Source organism: Vipera ursinii, assembly GCF_947247035.1.
Source record: "Vipera ursinii genome assembly, chromosome: 8".
Lineage (NCBI taxonomy): Eukaryota > Metazoa > Chordata > Lepidosauria > Squamata > Viperidae > Vipera > Vipera ursinii.
In genome coordinates, this window is record NC_139519.1 from 16,591,939 (window position 1) to 16,615,626 (window position 23,688).

At 41.6% G+C, this 23,688-nt stretch overlaps 1 protein-coding gene across 1 annotated transcript in view; it reads left to right on the forward strand.

Moving 5' to 3' along the window:
• The first annotated feature begins 8,533 nt into the window (after nt 1-8,533).
• The window catches only part of ROBO4 (roundabout guidance receptor 4), a 46,738-nt gene continuing 31,583 nt past the window's right edge, over nt 8,534-23,688 (forward strand). Inside the window, exons 1-8 of the mRNA XM_083368863.1 lie at nt 8,534-8,685; nt 12,518-12,841; nt 18,356-18,513; nt 19,253-19,373; nt 19,552-19,690; nt 20,993-21,120; nt 21,953-22,083; nt 22,805-22,896. Coding sequence (XP_083224989.1) covers nt 8,619-8,685; nt 12,518-12,841; nt 18,356-18,513; nt 19,253-19,373; nt 19,552-19,690; nt 20,993-21,120; nt 21,953-22,083; nt 22,805-22,896 — 1,160 coding nt within the window. The 5' untranslated portion in view covers nt 8,534-8,618. The remainder of the gene's footprint in view (nt 8,686-12,517; nt 12,842-18,355; nt 18,514-19,252; nt 19,374-19,551; nt 19,691-20,992; nt 21,121-21,952; nt 22,084-22,804; nt 22,897-23,688) is intronic.

Consider the following 23,688-nt stretch of genomic DNA (forward strand, 5'->3'; position numbering starts at 1 on the left):
GGGGAAGACACAAAAGCAGTTGGAAAACATGCTTAATAACAAATTCCAAATAATTTCCCCAAACAGAGGACTTGAGCTAAGCAGAAGGGAGCATTGTTGGGGGGGGGGGGTGAAGGAGAGAAGGAGGAGGGGGATCACCTGCCCCTGGGGCTTTTCAACAAGAGATTCTTTGAATGCTACCACCGAGAAATTGTTGGGCTCTTCCCCCCCTGGAACCCTCTCTCTCCCTTGTTGCCTTTTTCCTCCGCAGGATGCTGTCTGGGATGCTCCTGCTGAGTTTGATGCCCTTGCCATGGATTTGGGCAGCTCAGGTGTGCCAGTGCCACTGCACCTGCCTGCCAGGACACACCAAGAAGGCCTTGCAGGGACCAAGGAAACAGAACTGGCCGCTTCCGCACCGCTCTCCTCCTAGACGCAGGCTAAGAGGTAAGCGACTTGCACCAACAAACCCCTTAAGCCAAATGGGAGTTTTGAGTCACAAGAGCCCTCGACTGCCTCCCTTCTCGGCTTTCAGACCCACCCCAGTTTCAGCCTGCTCGGGGTGAGGATGGGGAGGATCCAAAGACCTGAAGCATCCCATGGTGTTGGGGATGAGGAAGCTGAAGCCATGGCCATCAGTTGTCTGAAGCTTGCAGTTGCTAGAAACAGCAATGTTGGAGAGGAGCGGATAGTGCAGGGCAAGGGAGAGGGACATCCAGGGTGTCAACTTGCAGAATTAAGCAGCGGGAACTGATCTCGCTTGGTAGGTAAGGGCTGAATCAAAGTCTAGCAATGAAAAGCAGAAAAATAAGTTTTCAGTAAGGAAAATGCATCTGGACCCCAGATGATGGAAAGGATGGTTTTAGGATACCCTCCTCCCTGTCGCTCGCAGGACTTAGGCACCTTTCTGCATCGTTTGTGTGGTTTGTAAGACTTTGGGGGGCTCAGACAAAAGGGAGAAGCAAGGAAACGGGGCAGGAGAAAAATAGGTGGTTTCAGAAAGAACAGTACGTAGGAGTTCAACCACAATTTCTCCTGTGGGCAGAAGGTCTGAATGTGTGAAGGAGACTGTCCCAGTGAAGGAATGGCTAGTCTGCTGCAACACAGGCCAGCTGGAAGAAAAGAGCCATAGAAATCCTCTTAATACCTTGCAAATGCAATTACTGGTGCTGGCTCTCAGCTCACATACATCAAAAGAGACTTTGATCAATTGCTTGAAAATGACTTTTTGGGGTTTTGTGGTTTTTTTTGTAGAAAACCTAGAATTGCCTTAACTGTTGTTTAACCTTAACCGTCTCGCCTGAAAGGTTGGCTGTGAGTAATGTTGTTCAGCCCCAGACTCAGTGCATTTAAAGAAAGGAAGGAAGAATTAACAAATGCTTTTCAACAAAGCAGCCACAGAAACAATGTTCAATTGATAACATTCTTTTAATACGCAGTAATGGACAGAAAGGTAGTAAGAGGATAGGAATGATTTAAAAGGAAAAAGATCTGCAGCCACATTTGTACTTTGAAAATTAATGGCGAAACAGATTTCCTTTTGTAATGCTTTGCTTTCTTTGGACATTCTTTGCTGACCCATAACAGTTTTATTCTCTTTCCAAATAAGTAATAATTTTCTATTCTTTGGGGCAGGTGCATTCTTCATATATTCCTACCTTGGAATAAATATGAAGGACCCAATTTCAAGTGTCTAGGGAAATAAACAGACCTACAGAAAATAAAGACAGTTGATACAATCTAATTAGATGGTTTCTTTCTAACATTACACCTGACACTATCTGTAAGAAGCTCAAGAGGTAGGGGGGGAGGGGGGGATTGTTAAAGATAAAATGTATTTTAAAACTTTTCAATTAAAAAAAAAAGAAGCTCAAGAAGACACTTCTGGGGTCCCCTCTCATTTTAACCTTTCACAAATGACCATCCCAAATTCATCCTGTGAGTTAAGCATGGGCTTAAACTTGAGTCTTCTTGGTCCAGCATACTAACTCCTTCATTATATCGGCTCTCTGAATTCAGGAGAGCTTTTCTGATGTTCACTTGGGTGTATTCTGACATTGGGTTGTCTGAGAAATCTAGGTTTATTCAATTTACAACACATGGTGACCACACTCCTCGGTACTTTTTCTTGCAATTTTATTACAGTGCAAAGCATGTTCATAGAATAAACCGGTCCATCTTCTTGAGTGGCTCTATTGATTTTCAGGAACTAGTTCTGAAAAACTGCATTTTGTGTGCCTAGACAACAATATCATGCCTCCCAGGAGCAAATGAGACATTCACAAAACAAGTAGACAGACATGTCTGTAGTGTTTTCACAACGTCAATGGTAGTTGAGCTATTTCATGGAGAAGGAGTGAAACAGGACATCGTTCTTTGGATGTGTGTGAACCATGTTGCAATGGGCTGACCTCAAAGTGCCATCTCATGGCTTCCTGTGGACACTGCAGCCTCCAACAAATCATGGTTCAATAAGTGTCATATCACCTAACCAATCTGCTTCTTCATATATTTTGCAGATTGACTTAGAGAAACAGATAATCTATCTGCAATTTCTAGCTTTTGAGCAAAGAGGTTCCATGCTGTTAGAGGATGTAAAATCTTGTGGATACGATGGCCATTCACACAGAGCACCGAGAGGAAACAGCTGCATTTTGAAATCATTGCAGAAATATAAATATAAATCCAATAAATATCATTTTGAACGAATTGCCTGCATACCTTCTTAACGTCTTAGAGATTAATTCTTGGTGGGCACCTTGAAAGATTCTGCTGTCTCTTCTTAGGTTCTTTACAACTGATAATTTATAAGGTTATAAATTAATACATAGATAAACAAAGACATGATTAAATAATATTAAACAAGGATTAAAGAGCCTGTCAAATAGTGGGACGCCTATGCTGTCACTGATTAAACTCGCAGGCTTCCTAAAACATTTGGCTGGCACTTCTAGGAGTAAGGTTGAATTAATATTGATAAATATTCAACCTGATTCATTAGGGATCTTTATATATTCTTAAATTAAGAATAGGAGACAGAAACCTAGCTGCAGTAGAATCGCGGTCTCTTCCAGAAGGAACTACCCTTGTCAGAAAAATAAAAAGTTCCAAAAACTGTAATTCAGGTCTTTCATTTTCTACTCCCCCCCCTTCATGACTGTGGAAGCATGCCCTTTGTTTGTTCATTTAAAGCTACAACTGACTTCGTTTCCTCTTTGAATCCTTCTAGGGCGATTCATTCAGTCATTGCTAGCAAGAGTCTACAGCAGGGGTATCAAAATGATGGCCCGCAGGCAGGATGCGTCATGCCAAAACCATGCCCATCCCATTGCTGGCAATGGGAAAAAAGTTATGATACGTTGCAACATGTCATGTGACGTCGCAAGTTTGACACCCGTGATCTACAGTAATACTCAGTTCAGGAGATAAGTAGTGATACTTTCCATTTGTTCAAGTTTTCAGCTCTAGCCAAGATGGCCAGTTGAAAGGGGTTGTGTGAACCATAATTCAGACTTGCTGTTGGGCACCATGTAGCCTATAGCTTATTAGAATTGTCACATTTAAAGCTTCTTCTTGTATTTCAATCAGGTTGCTTTGGCCCTATTATTCAAGGCTGAATAGCTATATTGTCTTGTTTTGATAACTGTGGAATGTTGGTTCCAGTTAGAATGCTACTTTGGAATCTAGGGGTGGTGAACATGGCCATGTCTGGCATTTCCCCCAAATATCTGTCTGAATGCATCGTCTCTTTTATTGTGGAGGCAATCTGTGCCTGGGAATTATTCTTTTGTTTTATTCTTCTGAGGGTCAAAAGCTCACTGGTAAAACTGCATAGGGAGAGTCAAGATTTAAACTCTACAACCTGTAGTTAGATAGCATGGAGCAAAACCATACAAACAAAGGTGACTTATAGCTACAAGTAGATAAGGCCTCAGATGACAATTTTTGGCAACTTCTCTTTTTCAAATCTTCTCTGGATGTTGGGATGGATACTCTGGAAGGTGGGAATGGAAGGTGGGTCTCAGGATTACATGGGAATTTGGCAAAAACTGTTCCCCACTCTTACAGTTAGAAGAGAACCCAATTTTCTACAGGAAGAGTCACATACATGCTCATAGGACATGAGATACATCTCTATGACTTTTTAAAAAAGTATGTTAGATTTCTGAATGACAGCTAAATAGTCTTATACTGTGCACCTCTATCTTATAGTAGAAGCATGGATTCTTTATTAAAAGTATGCAATGCAGATGGAGTTTCTCTAGCCAAAGATCTAAGGAAGACGTCTATTGATGGATCTTAGGATTCCCCATTTCCCCACACCAACATTGCAGTGCTAAATGGTATCACTTAGTACTGCTAGGTCAGGGATCTTCAAAGCTGACCCTTTTATGACTTGTGGACTTCAATTCCCAGAATTCCTCAGCCAGCATGCCTGGCTGAGAAATTCTGGGAGTTGAAGTCTACAAGTCATCAAAGGGCTAAGTTTGAAGACCCCTGTGCTAGGCAGAAAAATTCTATCGTCTTTCAGCTGAACAGAGAATTTTTTTTTGAATTTTTATTTATAGGGTAGGATAAGATTAGTGAAATTTTCTAGAGCAAAGTTTATGTCCTTAGGAATATTTTTGTTATAATAATAAGTCATTTTTTTTTAAAAAAAGAAGCTGCTATTGACCAAGAAATATGGAGTGATGATCATCATCATGCAGTCACCAATCAGGATTCAGCTTTAAAAGTTTAACTGGGATCAAGTCCCACCCTTTCCTCTTCCTTCTGTTGAAGGCATACATTATGGATTCCAGGGAGAGACACTGGGGGCCAGTCTGGATTGTAACCATATAAGATTTAATACTTAGTTCAGAGATGTATTCAACCCAAAGCTCAAGAGAGATCAATCTTGTCAGCCCAGATGAGTCGGAGGCTTAGGAATTCTTACATTTGAATATCTGAGCTAGCTTAACACTAATTATCTAATAGGACCCATCCTTAGCAATGGGATTTATAAGATTCTTTCAGCTCAAGAGCTAATCCCCATAGATGCTTACCATTATTAGCTCCAGAAACCTTATAAACATCAACTAATTCAGCCTTAGCTATACCATGTGTCCTAACGAATCAGGGCTTGGAGTTGTACCCAAGTTTGAAATTCTTCACTGGCAAATTAGCTATTAGCAACTTCTATAAATTACTTTTCAACCCTCTTTGTCTGGAGGGAACTATCAAATGCTGTCACTGAACAGACCCATAGGACCAACAATGCATTTCTGTACTTTGTAGATAGTAAAGGCAGTAATTACATGTCTGCTAATATAAACAGCTATGGAGTCAAAGTAATTAGTCTTATGCTTTATAAGACTTGTCCTTATAAAACCCAAGTTTCCTTGAAGTGGTCCAATCAGAATTTTAAAGATCTAAAGTCCAAATGTCTTGGAATATACATCCTGTTCCTTATTACACTTGGAATCTGGACTTGCTTCTATTAAGGCCCACATGAAGCTTTCTTGCCTAAAATTTGGGGAAAAATTGAACTTGGATGGGACTTGTCTGGTTTATTGGAAAACTTCTAATCATCTTGAAAAAGACACCCCAATGGAACTTAATCATGTTTTCAATATGCCATTAGGGCAGTGTTTCCAAACTTGGCAACTTGAAAATGGGTTGACTACAACTCCCAAGAATTTTGTAAGTCGAAGTCTACCCATCTTAAAGTTGTCAAGAAACATTACATTAGGGTTTGATAAAGTTGTTCTCAAATTTAAATAATGTATTTTTAGCATTCCTCTATTATGCAGATGGAGGAAATAGATCCCTAACACCAAAAGCGAATGTCTTCCTTCCAACAGGCATTTTCAATTGCAAATGCAGAATAGCTAGTGTGTCCAAATCTGAAAACGGTGTCAAACTAATAGAGAAACAGAAAGAAACTGGAATTGTTGTATTTAGTATGTTTCCCATTTTATGGAATTTGGCAGTCAGATCTGCCATTGACTTGCCTAATCTGGTGTGGAGAAAATGCACCTCTTTTCAACTGATGGATCTGCAGAAATACTGTATGTAGAGCAGTAGCCATATTTTGTGTTATTGCTATTTCTACAATAGATGTCACTGTTTAGGTTTCCCAAACATGAATATTCTATACAAACTATTTTTTTTTCATACCATGCATACTTTTAATTAACTTCTAAGCCTTAGGAATGTGCATTGTTTAGGCAGCTGGTATATGGCTGTGCTAAAAATTGAAATGAAAAAAAAGAAGAGTTATCACTTCTTGTAATTTGGTGTCTTATCAGCTGTTCACCTGATATACTGTAAGAGGCCACCTAAGAAGCTTGCTTTAAGTCTATATCTTATTCATGATGCTGCAAATGTCGGAGTAGCTTTTTGGGAGTTAATCTCTTATTTCTTAAGTCTTTCTCTCTCTCCTTCTTTCTCTCTCTCTCTTTCTCCCCCTCCCCTCATGTTTGTGTGTGTGTGTGTGTGTGTGTGTGTCTGGTTGTTTGTTTCAGATCTACTTCCTGCCTCCCTTGTAACATCCGACTATTATTCAGCTGTACATTCCTGGCAAACTCTGGCTTTTTCTAAGGCATTGTATTAAAACTTAGCGGGGATCTAAAAACAAAACAAAGAAACCAGTCTGTTTTAAATGGTGCACGCCAGAGATATCCACGGGATATGATTTTTAAAACAAATCAAAATGGCAAACAAAATCGTGCAATCAATGCTGGGTTTTTCCCCCCTTTCCCCCCCGTGTTTAGATTTTTAAAAATATTTTTTTATCCTGCCTTTATTATTTTTATAAGTAACCCAAGGCAGCGAAACATACATAATACTCCTTTCTTTTCCTATTTTCCTCACAAAAACAACCCAGTGAGGTGAGTTGGGCTCAGAGAGAGTGACTGGCCAAAAGTCACCCAGCCAACTTTCATGCCTAAGGCAGGACTAGAACTCACAGTCTCCTGGTTTCTGTCCAGGTGTCTTAACCACAAGACCAGGCCAGTTCTTGTTGTATGTAAAGGTTTAAAGGTTTCTCCTGTCCAGTCATGACCAACTCAAGGGGGCACCGCTCATCTCTGATTCTCAGCCGAGGGGGCCTGCGTTGTCTGAGAGCTGTTTCTGTCATCATCTGGTCAGCATGAAAATATGGAATGTAGTAACTTTTCCACCAAAATGGTACCTATTTATCTACTTGCATTTGGATGCTTTCAAACTATTAGGTTGATAGGAGCTGGGGTGAGTAACGGGAGCTCATTCCGTCATGTGACTCTTGGGTCTTGAATCTGGGCTGTCAGCTCTCTAGCTCAGCGTCTTAACTATGAGCCATCACACCGCCTTCTTGTTGTACGAATGCAGTATTGCAGGCTAATTCTGCTCACTGCCAGGAATTCGTTCTGACTGGCTCAAGGTTGACTCAGCCTTCCGTCCTTCTGAGGTCATTAAAATGAGGACCCAGATTGTTAGGGGGCAATAGTCTGACTCTGTAAACTGCTTAGAGAGGGCTGTAAAGCACTGTGAAGCAGCATGTAATTCTAACTGCTATTGCTATTATTAAGTATGAAACACATAAAAGAAAGGTGGAACTTTGAATACACCATTGTGGATCCCATCTCGATTTTATGATCCTATTCTGCAAATGTTGTCTTGCAAAGGAAAATGTTGTTCTGCAATTAAGCTGGGTGCACATAATGCCTAAGAGATAGCCTCATATTTTCATACAGTTCTTAAAGAGTGCAATTAGATCTTGATGAACATCTTACTGGCTCGTGAGAAGTGAATTTCAGAATAAGCAAAGCTTTCAAGCAGCTGACATTATCGTGTAATTGTACCTTATATTGTGTATATCCAACTACTATATAAAAAAGTAAATACATATTAACATTTTGAAACGTAGGAGGCACTACAATTTAGAGATAAGTGAGTGCTATATAATCAAATCCTGGATACTGTGGTGTTTCTGAGTGCCGCTGTCTTAGTCTCATCACATGTCTACTGTAAATGCCTACTATACTTTTAGTAAAATAAGAAGAATCCAGATTTGGGGAAGGAAATTATAGTTTGGATTTTTACGTTGGCTTAGCTTGATGATTAGCACCCATTGTGCTACCAAAACCATTTGTATTTTCACAGTATTGTTTGGTCTATAAGCACAAGGCAGGATTGAAGTAGAAATAATTGAAGAAAGGGAAGTGGGAAGAACCTAGAGTAAAACAATCTGCTTGAAGAAAAGTTCTTTTTTTCTGTTTAAAAATAGGACGGGGTCCCACTGTGAAGCAGGAAGAAAGTAGAATGCTTCTGCATAGACTCCTTTTTTGTCTGCAAAAGTGTGATTTTTAAGCAGCTGTGCTTTCAAACTGAAGTTGGAAGATAGCTGTAGCTAAAATTCACACCCAGTACCACCCCTTCCTGTGTCCTGTGGCCAGAAAAAGAAAAAAATATACGTACATGGACACACCGTTAATTGGGAGGATGTCAGCTTGAGGAGAGCTGGCTGCAGTGGGCGAAACTTTTTGTGCGTGGGATGTGTGTGGGATTAAACAACCTAAAAGTTCTGGGGGTACAATGAAGTGGCACTGAGCAGGGTCCCATCCAGTGACTGTCTTTGGGTGCCAGGTTCTCGGGAGCTGCACAACAATTAGGCAACCATGTCAAGACGAAGGTACATTGAACCCACAAAGTTCTGGATTTGGGCATCGCTTCTATTAATGGAAGGTGAGTGGACAGATCTCCTGGTAGAATCTCATAGATCTACAGAAAGAATCCTCTCTACCCTTGCTCCTGAGTCAACATGTTTAAGATGTTGCTATAAGATGAGCAGAAGTCCCATAATTTGGAATTTGGGGCGTTTGGAGAGCTGAGTAGCTCCAAACACCTCTTAAATTTATTTGCATTACTAGCGTTCTAATAGCATTGCCAGAGGACTTGTCCTCCCTTGATGCAACTGGTGTTTACAGGTGCCTTTGGTTTCAAAGAGTCTCTTTGCTGTTATACGCATGAAGAAGATTAATTTCAGTTCCAAATCAATTGTTCTGTGCCATCTTGGATGCTTTGCCTTTAAATTTGCTGTGTTTGGGGCATTATATATTTGTGGCATCTGGGCCCTTGCAATCCATAATCCGGTGCTCAGCAGGAAGCAGAGATGGCAGCTCCTTGCCATCTGCTGTTTCTTTCCTACCATGAAAAACAAGTTTTTAATATCTTCAGCATTAGAAAAATCCAGTACTTCCTAAGGCAAATTAGCTTAGATTTCAGCAGTTCTAAAAACAGCAAAAATAATACTTGCAGTTTGGTTGCATGGAAGAGGATCAGTGGTTGCAAAATGGTGGCTTGCCTAACACATGGTTTTAGAAGTTATTACTTTGCATTAGCTGTGTTCACCTATTACACAAATTCACTGACTGTGGTTTATAGATTAGAATACAGAATAACACAGTTGGAAGTGACCTTGGAGGTCTTCTAGTCCAATCCCTTACTCAGACAGAAAACCCTATATCATTTCAGACAAGTGGTTGTCCAGTCTCTTCTTAAAAACCTCCAATGATGAAGCCCCCGCAATTTCTGGAGGCAAGTCGTTCCACTGATTAATTGTTCTAACTGTCAGGAAATTTCTCCTTAGTTCTAGGCTGCTTCTCTCCTTGACTAGTTTCCATCCATTGCTTTTTGTCCTGCTCTCAGGTGCTTTGGAAAATAGCTTGACTCCCTCTTCTTTGTGGCAGCCCCTGAGATATTGGAACACTGCTTTCATGTCACTCCTAGCCCTTCTTTTCATTAAACTAGACATACCCAATTCATGCAACCCTTCTTCATATGTTTTAGCCTCCGGTCCAATTTGGTGTATTGATACAATACACCAAACCAAAATTATATTATCTTAGCTGGAGTTTATTTCACATCACCAGCATGATCATTTGGCAGATAAAAGTTGCAGATTTGTACTAGTGGGAAAACTATGATTGGCTTTGTCTATTTTTCTGGATTTTTTTAATTAAAAGACAGCACGGCCTGTACACATTATTTTCATACCCTTTAACTAAAACTGCCTACTAGGTTAAGTGGGATCAGGATTCTGATTCATTGCTTGTTTCCAGTTGGATTTGTTCTGTAAACTGCTTTGAGAGGGCTGTAAAGCACTGTGAAGTGGTATATGTCTAAGTGCTATTGCTATAGTCTGTCTGTCTGTCTGTCTGTCTGTCTGTCTGTCTGTCTATCTATCTATCTATCTATCTATCTATCTATCTATCTATCTATCTATCTATCTATCTATCTATCTGAATGAATCTAAAGGCGGACCCAGATTATTGGCGGCAAATATGCTGATTCTGTAAACCGCTTAAAGAGGGCTATAAAGCGCTGTGAAGTGGTCTATAATTCTAAGTGCTATTGCTACAGTCTGCCTGCCTGCCTGCCTGCCTGCCTATCTGTCTGTCTATCTATCTATCTATCTATCTATCTATCTATCTATCTATCTATCTATCTATCTATCTATCTACCCACATGAATCTAAAGGAGGACCCAGATTGTTTGGGGCCATATGCCGACTCTGTAAACCGCTTACAGAGGGCTGTAAAGCACTGTGAAGCGGTATATAAGTCTAAGTGCTATTGCTATCCTGGGAGACAGGAGGAAGAGCTGCAGATTAGACAATAGACAAGAGGCAATCTGTACTTCCAGACTTGCAAGATTCTGTTAATGTAAAATTACAATAAAGATAGAGCTGGAACTTGTGGATGCGCTTCTTGTCTGGATTACCTCACAAGGCTGAAACTAAGCTTTGGAGTCTGATTAAAAGAGTCTTTCTATATTCTTTAGAGCAAGATGATTCTATAACTCAAGAAGTCATGATTTGTCCTGGGTGCATTGTCCCCATGCTTCTGTTCAAGGCCTAGGTACTAGATTGATGTAAAAAGTTATTTATCTTTACATGAACTAGGTAAAAGCATTTAGATTACTACTTTTTGGGGTCCCCATGTGCTTGTCTGTCAGTATGTATGTGCTGTGGCCTAGGACCTGAGCAAAATTTACAGACATACATGCACATATACACAGAGAGACACATAGCATAGATATGCATGGGTTTATCCTATACTTTTGGCAAACTGAACTGCTATTTTCTTCTTACCATATTATTGTCAAGAAAGAAAAGCAAAGGTGCCTTTTTAAAAAAAGAGGTCATTTTAAGCACTGTGATAGGCTTAAGGACAATTTTTGTGAAGTCATGATTAGGAAAATTAGCTGCACCTGGACTAGAGGAACAGAGAGAGCCTATTGTATTTGAAAGACCCATGAGACTTTTCATTGTGACTGGTGGTCCATGACTCTCAGTCTCCTTTAAGGTGACAATGCCAGGAAGCTTTGCAGAGGAAGTTCCAGAAGAATGACCGTGTGTGATAACAAAGAATTGGACTCTCTGAGAATTCATATTCATAGAATATCATTGTACATACAAAATGGTGGAAGATGAAGGGAAGTTTTGTAAGTTTTGATGCTTGAAGGCTAAAGATGTGTATTTCTTTTTTTGAAATGGTTGTTGTTTAATAAGACTTAAATACTCAGTTGTGGGATTCAAATATGTGAACAACCTGTTCTCTGTGTAGATGCCGCTTCCGGAAGTCCGTTCTGGGCCTGGGCAACAACAAAATTGGCTACCAGTTCTGCCAAACTGGTGTGAACTGGCTGAATCCCACCACTGCTTATACTTTAGAACACTAAAAACACGGTTGCTCTCTCAGGACTTCATCTGTAGCTTTCTTATAAGGGTACTCTGCTTTTCTCTATTTTATTCAAGGGTGCATCCATGATCTTTTAACATTTAATGTCAAGTGTAAGAAATCAGGAGCCAGAGTGGTTCAGATGAATACAGGTTTATTGTATGCTAAAGCTTTCTACAAGAATCTGAACTACTAACGGTCAGAGCAAATTGACAATAGACAAGAGTCAGCTATGGGTGGGGCTTACATCTATTGTGAGTGTGAAAGGATTCAAGACTGATGATGTGCTTGACCCTTGGGCTCAGCCTGTTTACCTCCTACACTTAACTTCATAATAATCCTGTGAAGCAAGTTAGACAGGCAGCAGTCTGGCTATTCCATAATTCATACGTTACGGAGGTACTTGGGTACATAACTTCTTTAGAGAGATCCTATCTCCTGTCCTCTACCTTCCCCACCACCACCACACCACCACTAACAAACTCTAGTTAAAAGCTGTTACCTCTCAGCAGCAACTGTTCAGAGGTAAAGCTTTCACTCTTCTTACCTTAACATGGTCTCTGTCATTGTCATACTCATCACCATGTTAAAGGAGGAAAACCTGAAGATTAGTAAGAAACAAAAATGCACTCCAGCTCTTCCCATTTAGACTAACAGAGGAACAGAGCATGCCACCACAATGGGACTCTAGCAATTGCAAAGTCACAACCCAGAGGAGATGATGGTAATAACATTGACCGCAAAAAGTAGAGCAAGGCGAAGGGAAAAGATTGGCTTGGCGGGGAAAAAAAAAAGTTCGGTGAGCATATTTCTGCTTCCCTTCCTCCTCCTTCCAGGTTCAAAGTCCCGCTCCGTGGAATTTGCCCCACAGATTCTTGATCACCCCTCCAACCTTGTGGTGCGTAAGGACCAACCCGCCACCATGAACTGCCGTGCTGATGGAAATCCAGCTCCCACCATTGAATGGTATCGCAATGGAAAGTATGTGAAACCCAGCAAAGATGATGCTACGGTCCAGCCTACCCTCCTACCAGATGGGTCTCTCTTCTTCCTCCGCCTCAGCCAGGAGAAGGGAAAATCAGATGAGGGGGTATACCATTGCCTGGCCAGGAACCCCTTGGGTAAAGCCACGAGTAAGAATGCATCGCTCTATTTAGAAGGTAAGGCATTGGAAGAACCTGGAGAATTTGCAGTAGTAGTAACATTCAGGAAGAAGCTTTGATCGCCCCTCATTCCCAGTGCTTTGTGCTGAGCTTGTTTCTTTGAGCCTATTCAATATGAAGAGATACTGCTGTCTTTTCTGTATTGTTTTAGCCAGGACAAAGAAACAGCCATGTGTCAACTGCAGTGGTTCCTCTCCTTGTAATGGGATGCATGGGCGACCTTGAAGAAAGGGGAGAAGAGACGATGCCTAGGAAACCGTCAGACAAGAAGGAATCCCCCGTGCCTTAATGGTCAGAGAAAGAAACTTAGGAAGGACACACCCCAATTACCTAATGGTTATCTTCCCCTCTCTCTCCGCTCTCAAGAGGTCAGCAAAGAGAGCAGGTTGTGGTGATAAAATACATATTGGGCAGCAGAACATCCTACAAACTCATTGGGCTGCTTCCTTAAGCTCCTCCTCCTCCTCCAGTTATCCTGTAATGATATATGTGGGAAAGACCTTGGGAGACGGGACAAATGAAACAGTCAGATAACAGTCTAGTCTAATGAAGAGAAGGGCGAGGGGGGACATGATAGCAGTGTTCCAATCTCTCAGGGGCTGCCCCAAAGAGGGAGTCAAGCTATTCTCCAAAGCACCAGAGGGCAGGACAAGAAGCAACGGATGGAAACTCACCAAAGAGAGAAGCAACCTAGAACTAAGGAGAAACTTCCTGACAGTTAGAACAATTAACCAGTGGAACAACCTGCCTACAGAAGTTCTGGGTGCTCCAACACTGGAAGTTTTTAAGAAGAGACTGGACAGCCATTTGTCTGAAATAGTATAGGGTTTCCTGCCTGAACAGGGGGTTGGACTAGATGACCTCCAAGGTCTGTTCCAACTTTTATGATGAGGATGAGGATGATGATAATGATGATGATGATGATGATGATGATGATGATTATATAAGAGGCAGCATAACTCACAATCGGAAAATGGGCAGGCCAAGGACCTGTCTCAATAAAGCAAGCAGTTAAAAGTGTAGAGCGAGGAAGTTTGTACTTTCAGGCTTTCAAAATTCTGTTAGTGCAATAAAGTAGGTTTAGCTCACCTAGTCATGTTTCCTGTCTGGTTTATTTGGGGAGGCCAACATCAAACCTGCAAGTCTGAAAGTACAAACTTCCCAACCTCCACTTTTAGCTGCTTGTTCCATTAGAGTGGATTCTTCCTAACTTTCTTCCTCTGACCATTTAGCCACTGAGGGCTCCTGTCTTCTCTGATGTTTCCTTAGGCGGCATCCCTTCTTCCTTTTCCCCAAGGTCACCCATGGATTCCATTACCAGTTTGTTTCTTCCTGGGCCACAGAGATACACAAGAAACAGGAACTTTGGGGCATTTCCTTAACTTAAGTGTGCATGCTGGGGCAAGAACATACAACAAAGGCAACCAAGCAACATCTCAAGGATACCAGCAATCAAGCAGACTTCATGTCCTTCCCCAAAGATTATTTTTTTTTAAGTAGCACTCACATTTCCTATTGACCTGCTGGATGCTTAAATCAAATCACTGTTCCTAAACTAAGCCGGCCCATGAGCCTGACACAGTTTGACGTGCTTCCATCAGTGGTTTTAGGGAGGAGATACAAAGGGATTGCATTCAAATCCTGAGCCTGCCCATAGGGTGAAGGAGCCATCCAAACCATCACCCATGCCTAACTGTGCTGCCCATTTATGCCGGCCCTTGCTGTGAGTTGCTAATTCCACGTTTAATTAAATATCCCGGTGACACTGATCTGTTCTGTTTAAACCTCTTACTGTCAGATTCCAACGACTCTCATCTCTTTAAGTGTGGCTAAATTCTGCAACACGATACGTAAGATGTGGAGCAATCTGGCTGACAAATCTGTTCATCTAGCTAACTAATCAATATCAGCTAGGATAATGGATTTGGATGGTGAGATGGGCAGCATATATATATTCAATAAGCAAGAAAACAAGTAAATTTTATGCATCCAAGTGTTTTAGGGACAGGAAATTCTGTTCTCTTCTATTCAAGTTGTCACCTTCAATCTCAGTGTTCCCCGAGGCAGAATCCTGTCCTAAGAAATGAATCCAGCATCCGATTTTGCCCCTCTATGTTCCCAGGTTTGCATGGCTGGTTTTTTTTTTCCTAACCTTCGAGGTTTTTGAGATCCAAAGGTACTAAAAAAGATTAAAATCAGGCAGAAGGTACACAGACCCTAAAACCCCCTTTCAGGTCCCTACTATTTCTCCATCCTGGGGAGAAAGTCGTGCTATTAAAAAGCCCAAAAAAACCCCCCAAATTATACAGCCAGCCTCTTTCTGTTCTCAATTAAGCTCTGCCAATCTGCAGCCAGGAGGATTCTGTGCTTGTAGAACATGTTGACTTCGAAGCCCTGAGACAAGCCATTAAAGCTATTTCGCTTCCTAGAGAACGTGGGAGCTGGCTAATTTGTTCATTTTTGCATCTCATTTGCATTTTCCTTCTGGGTCATGGTTAATCCACAGGAAGATGCTTTTTTGTGTGTCCAGGCCCTGCATGTGGAACTCTCTGCTCCAAGAGAGAGGACTTGCCATCCTACTTAAAACGAAATGAACTTTGAATTCAGTTCTTCAGTTTTCTCTCTCCACGTCTTTATTTGAGCAGGTTGCTTTTTTAGATTTGTTTTATCTGGCTAATAAAACATCTGTTTTGTTTATGTGGCTGTTTTCTCCCCCCTTTGGAATGAAGAAAATAAGGTAGCAATTTCTGTATAAACAAACAAACAAATAATGCAGAGGCCACAGGGAGAGAGTAAGCAATGCATCAAGAATAATAATAAGACAAATCAGTTGAAAGAAAATAATTAAAAGGATAATTGGAACACAAGATATGGGATGTATTCTCTCTCTCTCTCTCTTTGTGTGTGTGTGTGTACATGTCTGTGGGTCTCTGTGCACTAAGCTATGATACTTTTTTGTTTCCTTGCAACTAAACACAATCATATATGTGATAAGGGCTGGATGCCAAACAGCCCGTGCCTATTCTCAGTCCGCAACATTTTCTCTCCACCTTGGCATCTAAAATGTCTCCCCTGTAGAGTTGTGCAGCTCAAATTATTAATGCAATTAGAATTCCTCTTTAAGAAGCAGGCCTGGAGACTCTCCAATTAACACTTCATTACTGATCAGATTCCCTTCAGCTCCCGTGGTCCGTCAGGAAGGCTCACGGTGGTGTTTGTCAGCTATAAATATTCATACAAGTAAAGATGGCTTGGGAGAGCCTTCCGCTAGCCAGGCTCAATCAAGTGTGCCAGAAGAGGCTGCCTTTTTGGTACATTTCTCGCAGTGAACTGCCCTCTCTGGCTGGCTGTCAGTCCGAGCCAGGAAAGGATGCCAAACAGGTGCTCCAGGAGTCAGCAATGGTGGCATTTTCCTTCCTCCATCTTCCTTCTTCTTGACATGCCCCTTTCAAACAAAATCAGCAGGGAAGTAAATGTTGTTTTGGCATTTTGCTAGAAGTGTGAATCTCCCTCTGAGCAAATTGGCCACAAATGTGTGAAAACTGGGATGGGTGGATCCTAGGCTGGAGTATTTCAGAGAGCAGATACAAGAACACTGTTTCATGTAGCCAGACCTTTTTTTTTTAAGTGCCACTTTTTAGCCGTCTCAAATATTGGTTAAATCATGCAGGCTGAGGAATTCTGGGAGTTGAAGTCCACAAGTCTTAAAGTTGCCAACTTTGGAGACCCCTGGGTTAAATTCTTCACAAAATGTTGGGCATACTTACTTTTTATGTAATGGTTACTCAGATGCCGAGGTTTTGCTTTGCCCCCAGAGGTTTAGCCCCAAATGTTTCTCAACCTTGGCAATCTTCAGACGTGTGGACTTCAGCTTCCAGAACTGCCCAGCCGGCAAGCCTCCAAGCCAACTGGGGAATTCTGGGTGTTGAAGTGCACACATCATAAAGTTGCCAAGGCTGAGAAATACAGTTTTAGAGGAATCGGTAGTTTAGCATTGCAAAGATTTCTGCTTGACATGTTAAAAAGCTGTTCTTAAGATCCTTCAACTTCCCAGGCTGTTCTCTAGAACAGGGGTCCCCAACACCCTGATGCTGCAGCCTGGTACTAGGCTGCGGCCAATTCGTAACCAGGCCGCAGAAGCAGCAGGTCCATTGGCATGAGCTTGTGCTTGTGCTTGTGCTCACACAAATGGAGCTGCATGTGTGTATGCCTGTATGTGTGTATGCCTTGCACAGAACCATTTCCTTTCCCTCCCCCTATTGCCAGTCCATAAAGCCAGAAAGCCATTTTTCTCTTCCCCCCCCCAGTGCTTTTCCAAACAAAACATAGATTGAAGCAGTCAGTTACTTTCTAAAAATACCTATGAGATTTATGTGAGGGCCAAAGGCGTTCTTGAGTATAAAAATCAGGCTGGACGTTCCTGCTTTTGCTTTTCAGTATACATGCTTCCGTTTAACTTCTCTTCTTAATTAACATGATTTTTTTTTTAAAAAACTTCCTGCTGGAGCGGTCTAAAAATATCCAGGAAGAATAATATCCGAAGGTAGGAACCCCCGCATGTAAGCATTTGACTCATCTCCTGGAGTTTTGATTGTATCACAAAAGATTCACATCCTCCATGGGGAACAAATGCAGGAAACAGGCAACATTGAAAAGGCTGAATGGCAAAGGATAAAGAATTCCCTGTTTTCCTCTCTGTAGGATTTTTCTTTCAGATTGCCTTCCCAGTTCAGGCTGTCAAGGCAATTATTATCTTTAAGGGAGACAAACCAACTAAAGCATTTTCCCATCAACAGCTACTCCAGTTCTTATTTCATTACTACAGGATGTTGTGAGGCTGACCTCCAGTGAGGCGGTCTAATTTAGAGGGTTCACTGAAAGGAATTTATCTCTCCAGAAAGGCTCATCCCAATGTTAATGACAAAGTCAGTTGATTGCATCTTAAATGTGCTAAGCCAAGGTTTGGTATGCAAACCATAGCAGCCTAAGGTACACAAATTTCAAGCCGTGAACCCTGATTTCCAAAATGACTGAGTTAACATAATCCATTGGATCTATCTCAATAAGATATGGTTAGTATAAAGCATGATTAATTATGATGTATAAATGCATACCAAATGTATTTGAAACATCAAATGTATAAAAAACTCAAGCTCTACTATCAAGTGACAGGAACTATATCTCTTTAGAATTAAAACAGGATGGCCCCGTGGAATTAGTTTTGGGTACCAATTAATCTTGTGATAGTTGTTATGTTTTTGCCATTTTTTTTCCAAAGTTAAAAAAAAATGAAGCTCACTGGATATCAGCATTGCTTATGGGGTCATTCTCAACTGATAAGAAACAATTCTGGAATGAAATAACAGTCTTGGAAGGCTTGTTCCAGGTACTTGGCCACTGATATCAACAATGTTATTCTTCTACAAGTTTCAGAGAATGAACTAAAAATGGGGTGGAAGGATGAAAATCCACCTATCAAAGATTGTTTTTGGACGCTTTTGTTTCTTGTAGTCCTAGAAGAGGAATTCCAACTTCATCCTAATGACCTGAAGGTGACAATTGGGGAACCGTGGTTGTTGCAGTGTGTGCCTCCACTGGGACATCCTGAGCCCACCGTCTCATGGAAGAAGAACGGAGTGCCCATAAGCCCAGAAAATGGCCATTACGAGGTAGCCAAATTAGTTCTTACTACTTATTTTAAGCAGCACCTAAATTTAAGTAGCTTAGAGACTTACTAGCCAGCCATCAGCACCCCAATCAACAACTAAACAACAACTAAAAAGCTAAACAGAACAAGCATAGAATAGGCCAAAGGACACATTCTGGTAGAGAGAAGTTCTCTGAGGATGGGATCCAGCATGAGTCTCTGAAATCTCAGAAGACTGAACCTCTTTCTGGTCCTGGTGACTGGCCCAGATTGGATCCTGCAACTTCTTGAAGTCAGTGGGACAAATTAGTAGAATAACAGTTATAGTAGACATATAGAAATCAGTGAGGTTGCATTGTCACATCGTATGTACTATAAGCACAAGTTAACAAAACACCATGGCTTTCTTTATCTCATAAATGATGCCCTCATAGATGGTTTAAAGCAATAGCTTGATTCACACAACAGAAGTTTTGGGAGAGGCTACTGAGGCAACTTTGGAGATTGTGCAACCCTAAATAATAGATTGTGTTCTTCTAATTTTGAAAAGAGAGAGAGAGAGAGAGAGAGAGAGAGAGAGAGAGAGAGAGAGAGAGAGAGAGAGAGAGAGAGAGAGAGAGAGATATTACTAAATCCTAAACTTTCCTTCCCCAAGACATAGAAAAATGGGGAGGTTCTTTTCTTCAATTCTCCAGCAAGATCATTTGTCTCCTCTGATATTCCAGTCCTTCATTTCCCCCCCCTCCACTCTATTTCTGCAGTTCTCCAAAGAAAAACTTCTGGTAGCCTCTGCTCAGAAGAGTGATGCAGGAACATATACATGTCTGGCTGTCAATCAAGCAGGGGAGCAAGAGAGCAGAGCAGCCACAGTCACTGTCTTGGGTAAGAAAATCCACAATGATTAGAGTTCACCTAGGCTTGGCTTTGCAGTTGGAGGGCCATTCTTTAAGACAGCTTGGAACAAGGCACAAACACCTCCTTGAGATGGCACGTAGTAACATTGATGACTGTCAGGTTGCCAAAATGGGACTGAGGAAACACTCTGCTTCTTCCATTATAGAAAGGCCAATATTCATTCGGAAACCCAGTGATGTCGTAGCCAGTGTTGGCAGCAGTGCTCAGTTCATTTGTGGAATCCGTGGAGACCCAAAACTTGTTGTGCAGTGGTATAAAGAAGATGGAGATCTCCCTTCAGGGAGGCAAGTATAACTTCCTAGTTGAGTTCCAATTCTCCTATTCATCTTTTAGAATTGTAGGTGAGACCGATGATCCTACAAGTATTCTTCAGAATCCACCACCATGGCTGGATTTAATTCCCATGCTTTGCCCTTGGGGTACCTAAGTCTTGTCGAATAGGCTCGTATGTAAAAAGATGGTCTTAGGCAGGACTGGTCCTGTTTACTTTCTCACTGGAAATCATCATCATCACCATCACCATCATTCATCTCTCAAGAAATTTAGAGATTTTTCCCTTGCCATTTTATTCTCACAAGAATTCTGAAAGGTAAATTGCGTGGTGAGATATGTCTTCAAACAAACTACAGCGGAGAAAACGAGGCTGAGTATTATTATCATTTGCGTTCCGCGTATCCCTGCTGTTTCTTTGTAAGATCAGAAATGTTTAAGAAGATCAGACGAGAAAGTTACTGCAATACAGAACAAACAAGCGAACAAACCAAAATTCACAGCAAGCAAAATAAGAGAGTCCAGAGAGCTTTTTAACTAAATGCAAACAACGGGGTGTTCTATGGCTCTCCAGATTTCTTCGAAGGAAAACTTACTCCTTGATAGAAATCTTCATCAATTTGTGCAAGCATGAATAAAGAGTTAGAGGGTGCTCCCCCCCCTCCACACCACTTCATATCTTTAGAGTCCTGGTGCTGCAGTGGTTAGAATGTAGCAGTGCGGGCAAACTCTGCCTACAGCCTGAAGTTTGATTTTGACCAGCTCAAGATTGACCCATCCTTCCATCCTTCTGAGGTCGGTAAAATGAGGACCCAGATTGTTGGGGACAATATGCATAATAATTCTTTGACACCCAGAGAATGCTTTGGAGTGATATGGAAGCCTAAATGCTATGGCTAAATTCTATATCACATATTAACAGTGCTTTTTTTGTCAAAGAAAAAGGTGCCGGAACTCACACATGTCATACAACCCGCCTTGCCTACCCTACAATGTATCATCCAAAAAAGGTGCCGGAACTCCGTTCTGAGCGTTCTATGAGAAAAAAAGCCCTGCATATTAATATGTCTTGGGACATGTCCAGTGAAGTTTGATAGATGGCAGATTCATGGAGGACCAAATAATATTGCCATTCAATGCATTATCTATTTTTTAGGTATTCCTGGGAATGGGGGAGAATCACACAATGTATTATTGAGTTTTTGAAAGAATTCCTAGGAAGTGGTGGTGGGGGGAAGGAACCAATCTGTGTTTTTTTCTTTTTATGTAAATAAGGTCACTGTGGCCAACTGAGAATTCTGGATGTTTCCTCACAGGTATGAAGTAGACCAAGAAAATGTCCTTCAGATTCACCACCTGACAATGTGTGATACTGGAAAATACATCTGTGCTGCTTACAGCCACGGAGGGACTATTTTTGCCAAGGCATCTTTAACTGTGGAAGGTGAGCAACTTTCTCTACAAGACCCACAAGAAAAAAGAAGAGGGCCCTTGCTGAATAAGAGCCAGAGGTTTTCCTTAAACAAGCACTTACCAAAATCCACTATCTTGTTCTTAGGGCAACAGCCCCCTGTCCCACAACAAGATTATTTTCAGCTACAATAAAAAGCTAACATTTTTTCCCCAGATGAACCACTGAATGATGACATAACTCTGCAATTAATTCCTCTAGAGCAGGGATACACAGATTATTTAAGGGTGATTTGTTAAAAGCTGAATAATGAGTGGGGTAGAGGAGGACAAAGAACTTTTACAAGAGTCAGGAGTGGGTGTGGGTTGGGGGGGGTGAGGTTGTTAAAAGTAGGCAATGGACCATATGAAATTAGATTAAAGGCTTCATGTTGTCCTAAGCTGTTCACTGTCCACTAAAGTAAGGCCAGGTCACATCCGAATGCAAGGAAACCATTGGTATCATTGTCCTTCAAGTACCTATGGAGATTCTCAGTCATCCAGGTCATGGCTGTCCCCAAAGTGATTTTTCAAAAGGCAACTGGAATTGCTTCGGGGGGTTTTTCCTTGAAAACTCTTCGCTTCTCATCCAAGAAGCTTCTTCAGTCCTGACTGAGTGGTGGAGAAAGGAAGAATTTATATTCCTTGCAGTTATCTCGTTTGTTAGGTACTTTCTCAACAATTCTGAGAATTGTTTTTTTTCTTCAAGGAAGAAACAAAGAAAATTCAGTTGCCTTTTGAAAAATCACCTTTGGGATGTCCTTCAAATACTTTAAAGTTGAGGCTCACATACCATATATATTGTGGCTTTCTTTTCTGGCCTTTAGATCCACTAGACCCCAGGCAGAAGGACTGGAACAGGTCAAAAGATGTTCCAAAGGAGCTGATGGATATCAGAGTTTGTCTGGTAAATGTGACCATTGTCCCTTCTGCCCCAGCTGCCCATCTGCATTGGAAGGTGAGTTAAGAATACCAAAGGGTGATAGTTCAAAATCTAGATATTCTTAATGATGAGGAGTTATGATTTAAAATGACTTTAATTAACATACCCATTTCTATAAATAGAATGGACTCAAACAATTTTTTAGGCTGGTGGGTACATTTATAAACAATAAAGCAATGGAAGGATCCAGACATGATCAGAGGGTAAAAAGTGAGAAATAGAGCAATAGCTCCTAAGAAGAGTGATGTAGCCCAAGGCAGACAAATATAATAAAGACTATAATAAAGACATAATTTGAAAAAAAAAATCAGGATGGAAGAGAGGAAGGGAGGGAGGAAGGGAAGGAGAGAGGTGGGGAGAGAGGGAGGGAGGGAGGGAGGGAGGGAGGGAGAGAGAAATGGTCTTTTGAATTCACAGGAATCACATTTCAGAAACAATGAAATTCTTCTTTGGCAGGACAGGAGTCTCCCTAAACAAATATTCATCCACTTCAGAGACCAGTTAGATTCAAAACGGCAACGATAATTCTAATCCTAATTGTGCAAATCCTCACAGCTCTTGCTTGCAATAATTCACTTTATATTCTCAATTTTCCTTTCTTCATCACCATTTTTTTTATTTCAAAGGGTTTTGAATCATCCTATTTCAGTGTTTGCATATGGCAGTGGTGGCGAACCTATGGCACGCGTGCCAGAGGCGGCACTCAGAGCCCTCTCTGTTGGCACACGTGCCGCAGCCGCCAGCAGCAGATCCATCAGGCTGCCCCACCCAGCACAAAGGAGGCAAAGCAGCTGACTCGCAAGCTCGGCTAGAGGTGGTAGAGCAGAGGTCACCAACCATTGTCGATTGGCAGACTGGAAGAAAGGGGCGGGGAAAGCATTTTACATTTACACGTGCTGCAAATGGGGCGGGGCTAGTGCCTGCGTGATACTCCCTAGGCCTGCCCCATTCTTACCTGGTGCAGCGCCTTGTATCTGGACCCCATGGCGCACCGGTGGCCGTTTTTACGCCTTGCAGCACGGGTGGCCTATTTTTGCGCTCCTGGTTTTTGTGTGCCAGAGACGGCACTCATAGGGGCCTCCCCTGCCACCCCCCGAGGGGACCACAACGCTGATGCGCCCCTGGCACTTTGCGATAAATAAGTGGGTTTTGGGTTGCGGTTTGGCACTCGGTCTCTAAAAGGTTCGCCATCACTGGCATATGGCATTTTTCAGCCAGGTTATGTGTCAATACTATTGGCTCCACATCAAATTTTAAATTCAGAACTTTGGGTCAACATTCCAAATGTTTCATAATTCAGAACTAGGGTGAAGATTCTGGTTTAGCTCCCATTTTGCTTTCATTTCTTGCTCAGCAGTACCCTCCTTTGTCTGTACAAACTCCTTTCCTTTCCTTTCCTTTCCTTTCCTTTCCTTTCCTTTCCTTTCCTTTCCTTTCCTTTCTTTCCTTTCCTTTCCTTTCCTTTCCTTTCCTTTCCTTTCCTTTCCTTTCCTTTCCTTTCCTTTCCTTCTTTCCTTTCCTTTCCTTTCCTTTCCTTTCCTTTCCTTTCCTTTCCTTTCCTTTCCTTTCCTTTCCTTTCCTTTCCCTTTCCTTTCCTTTTTTCCTTTCCTTTCCTTTCCT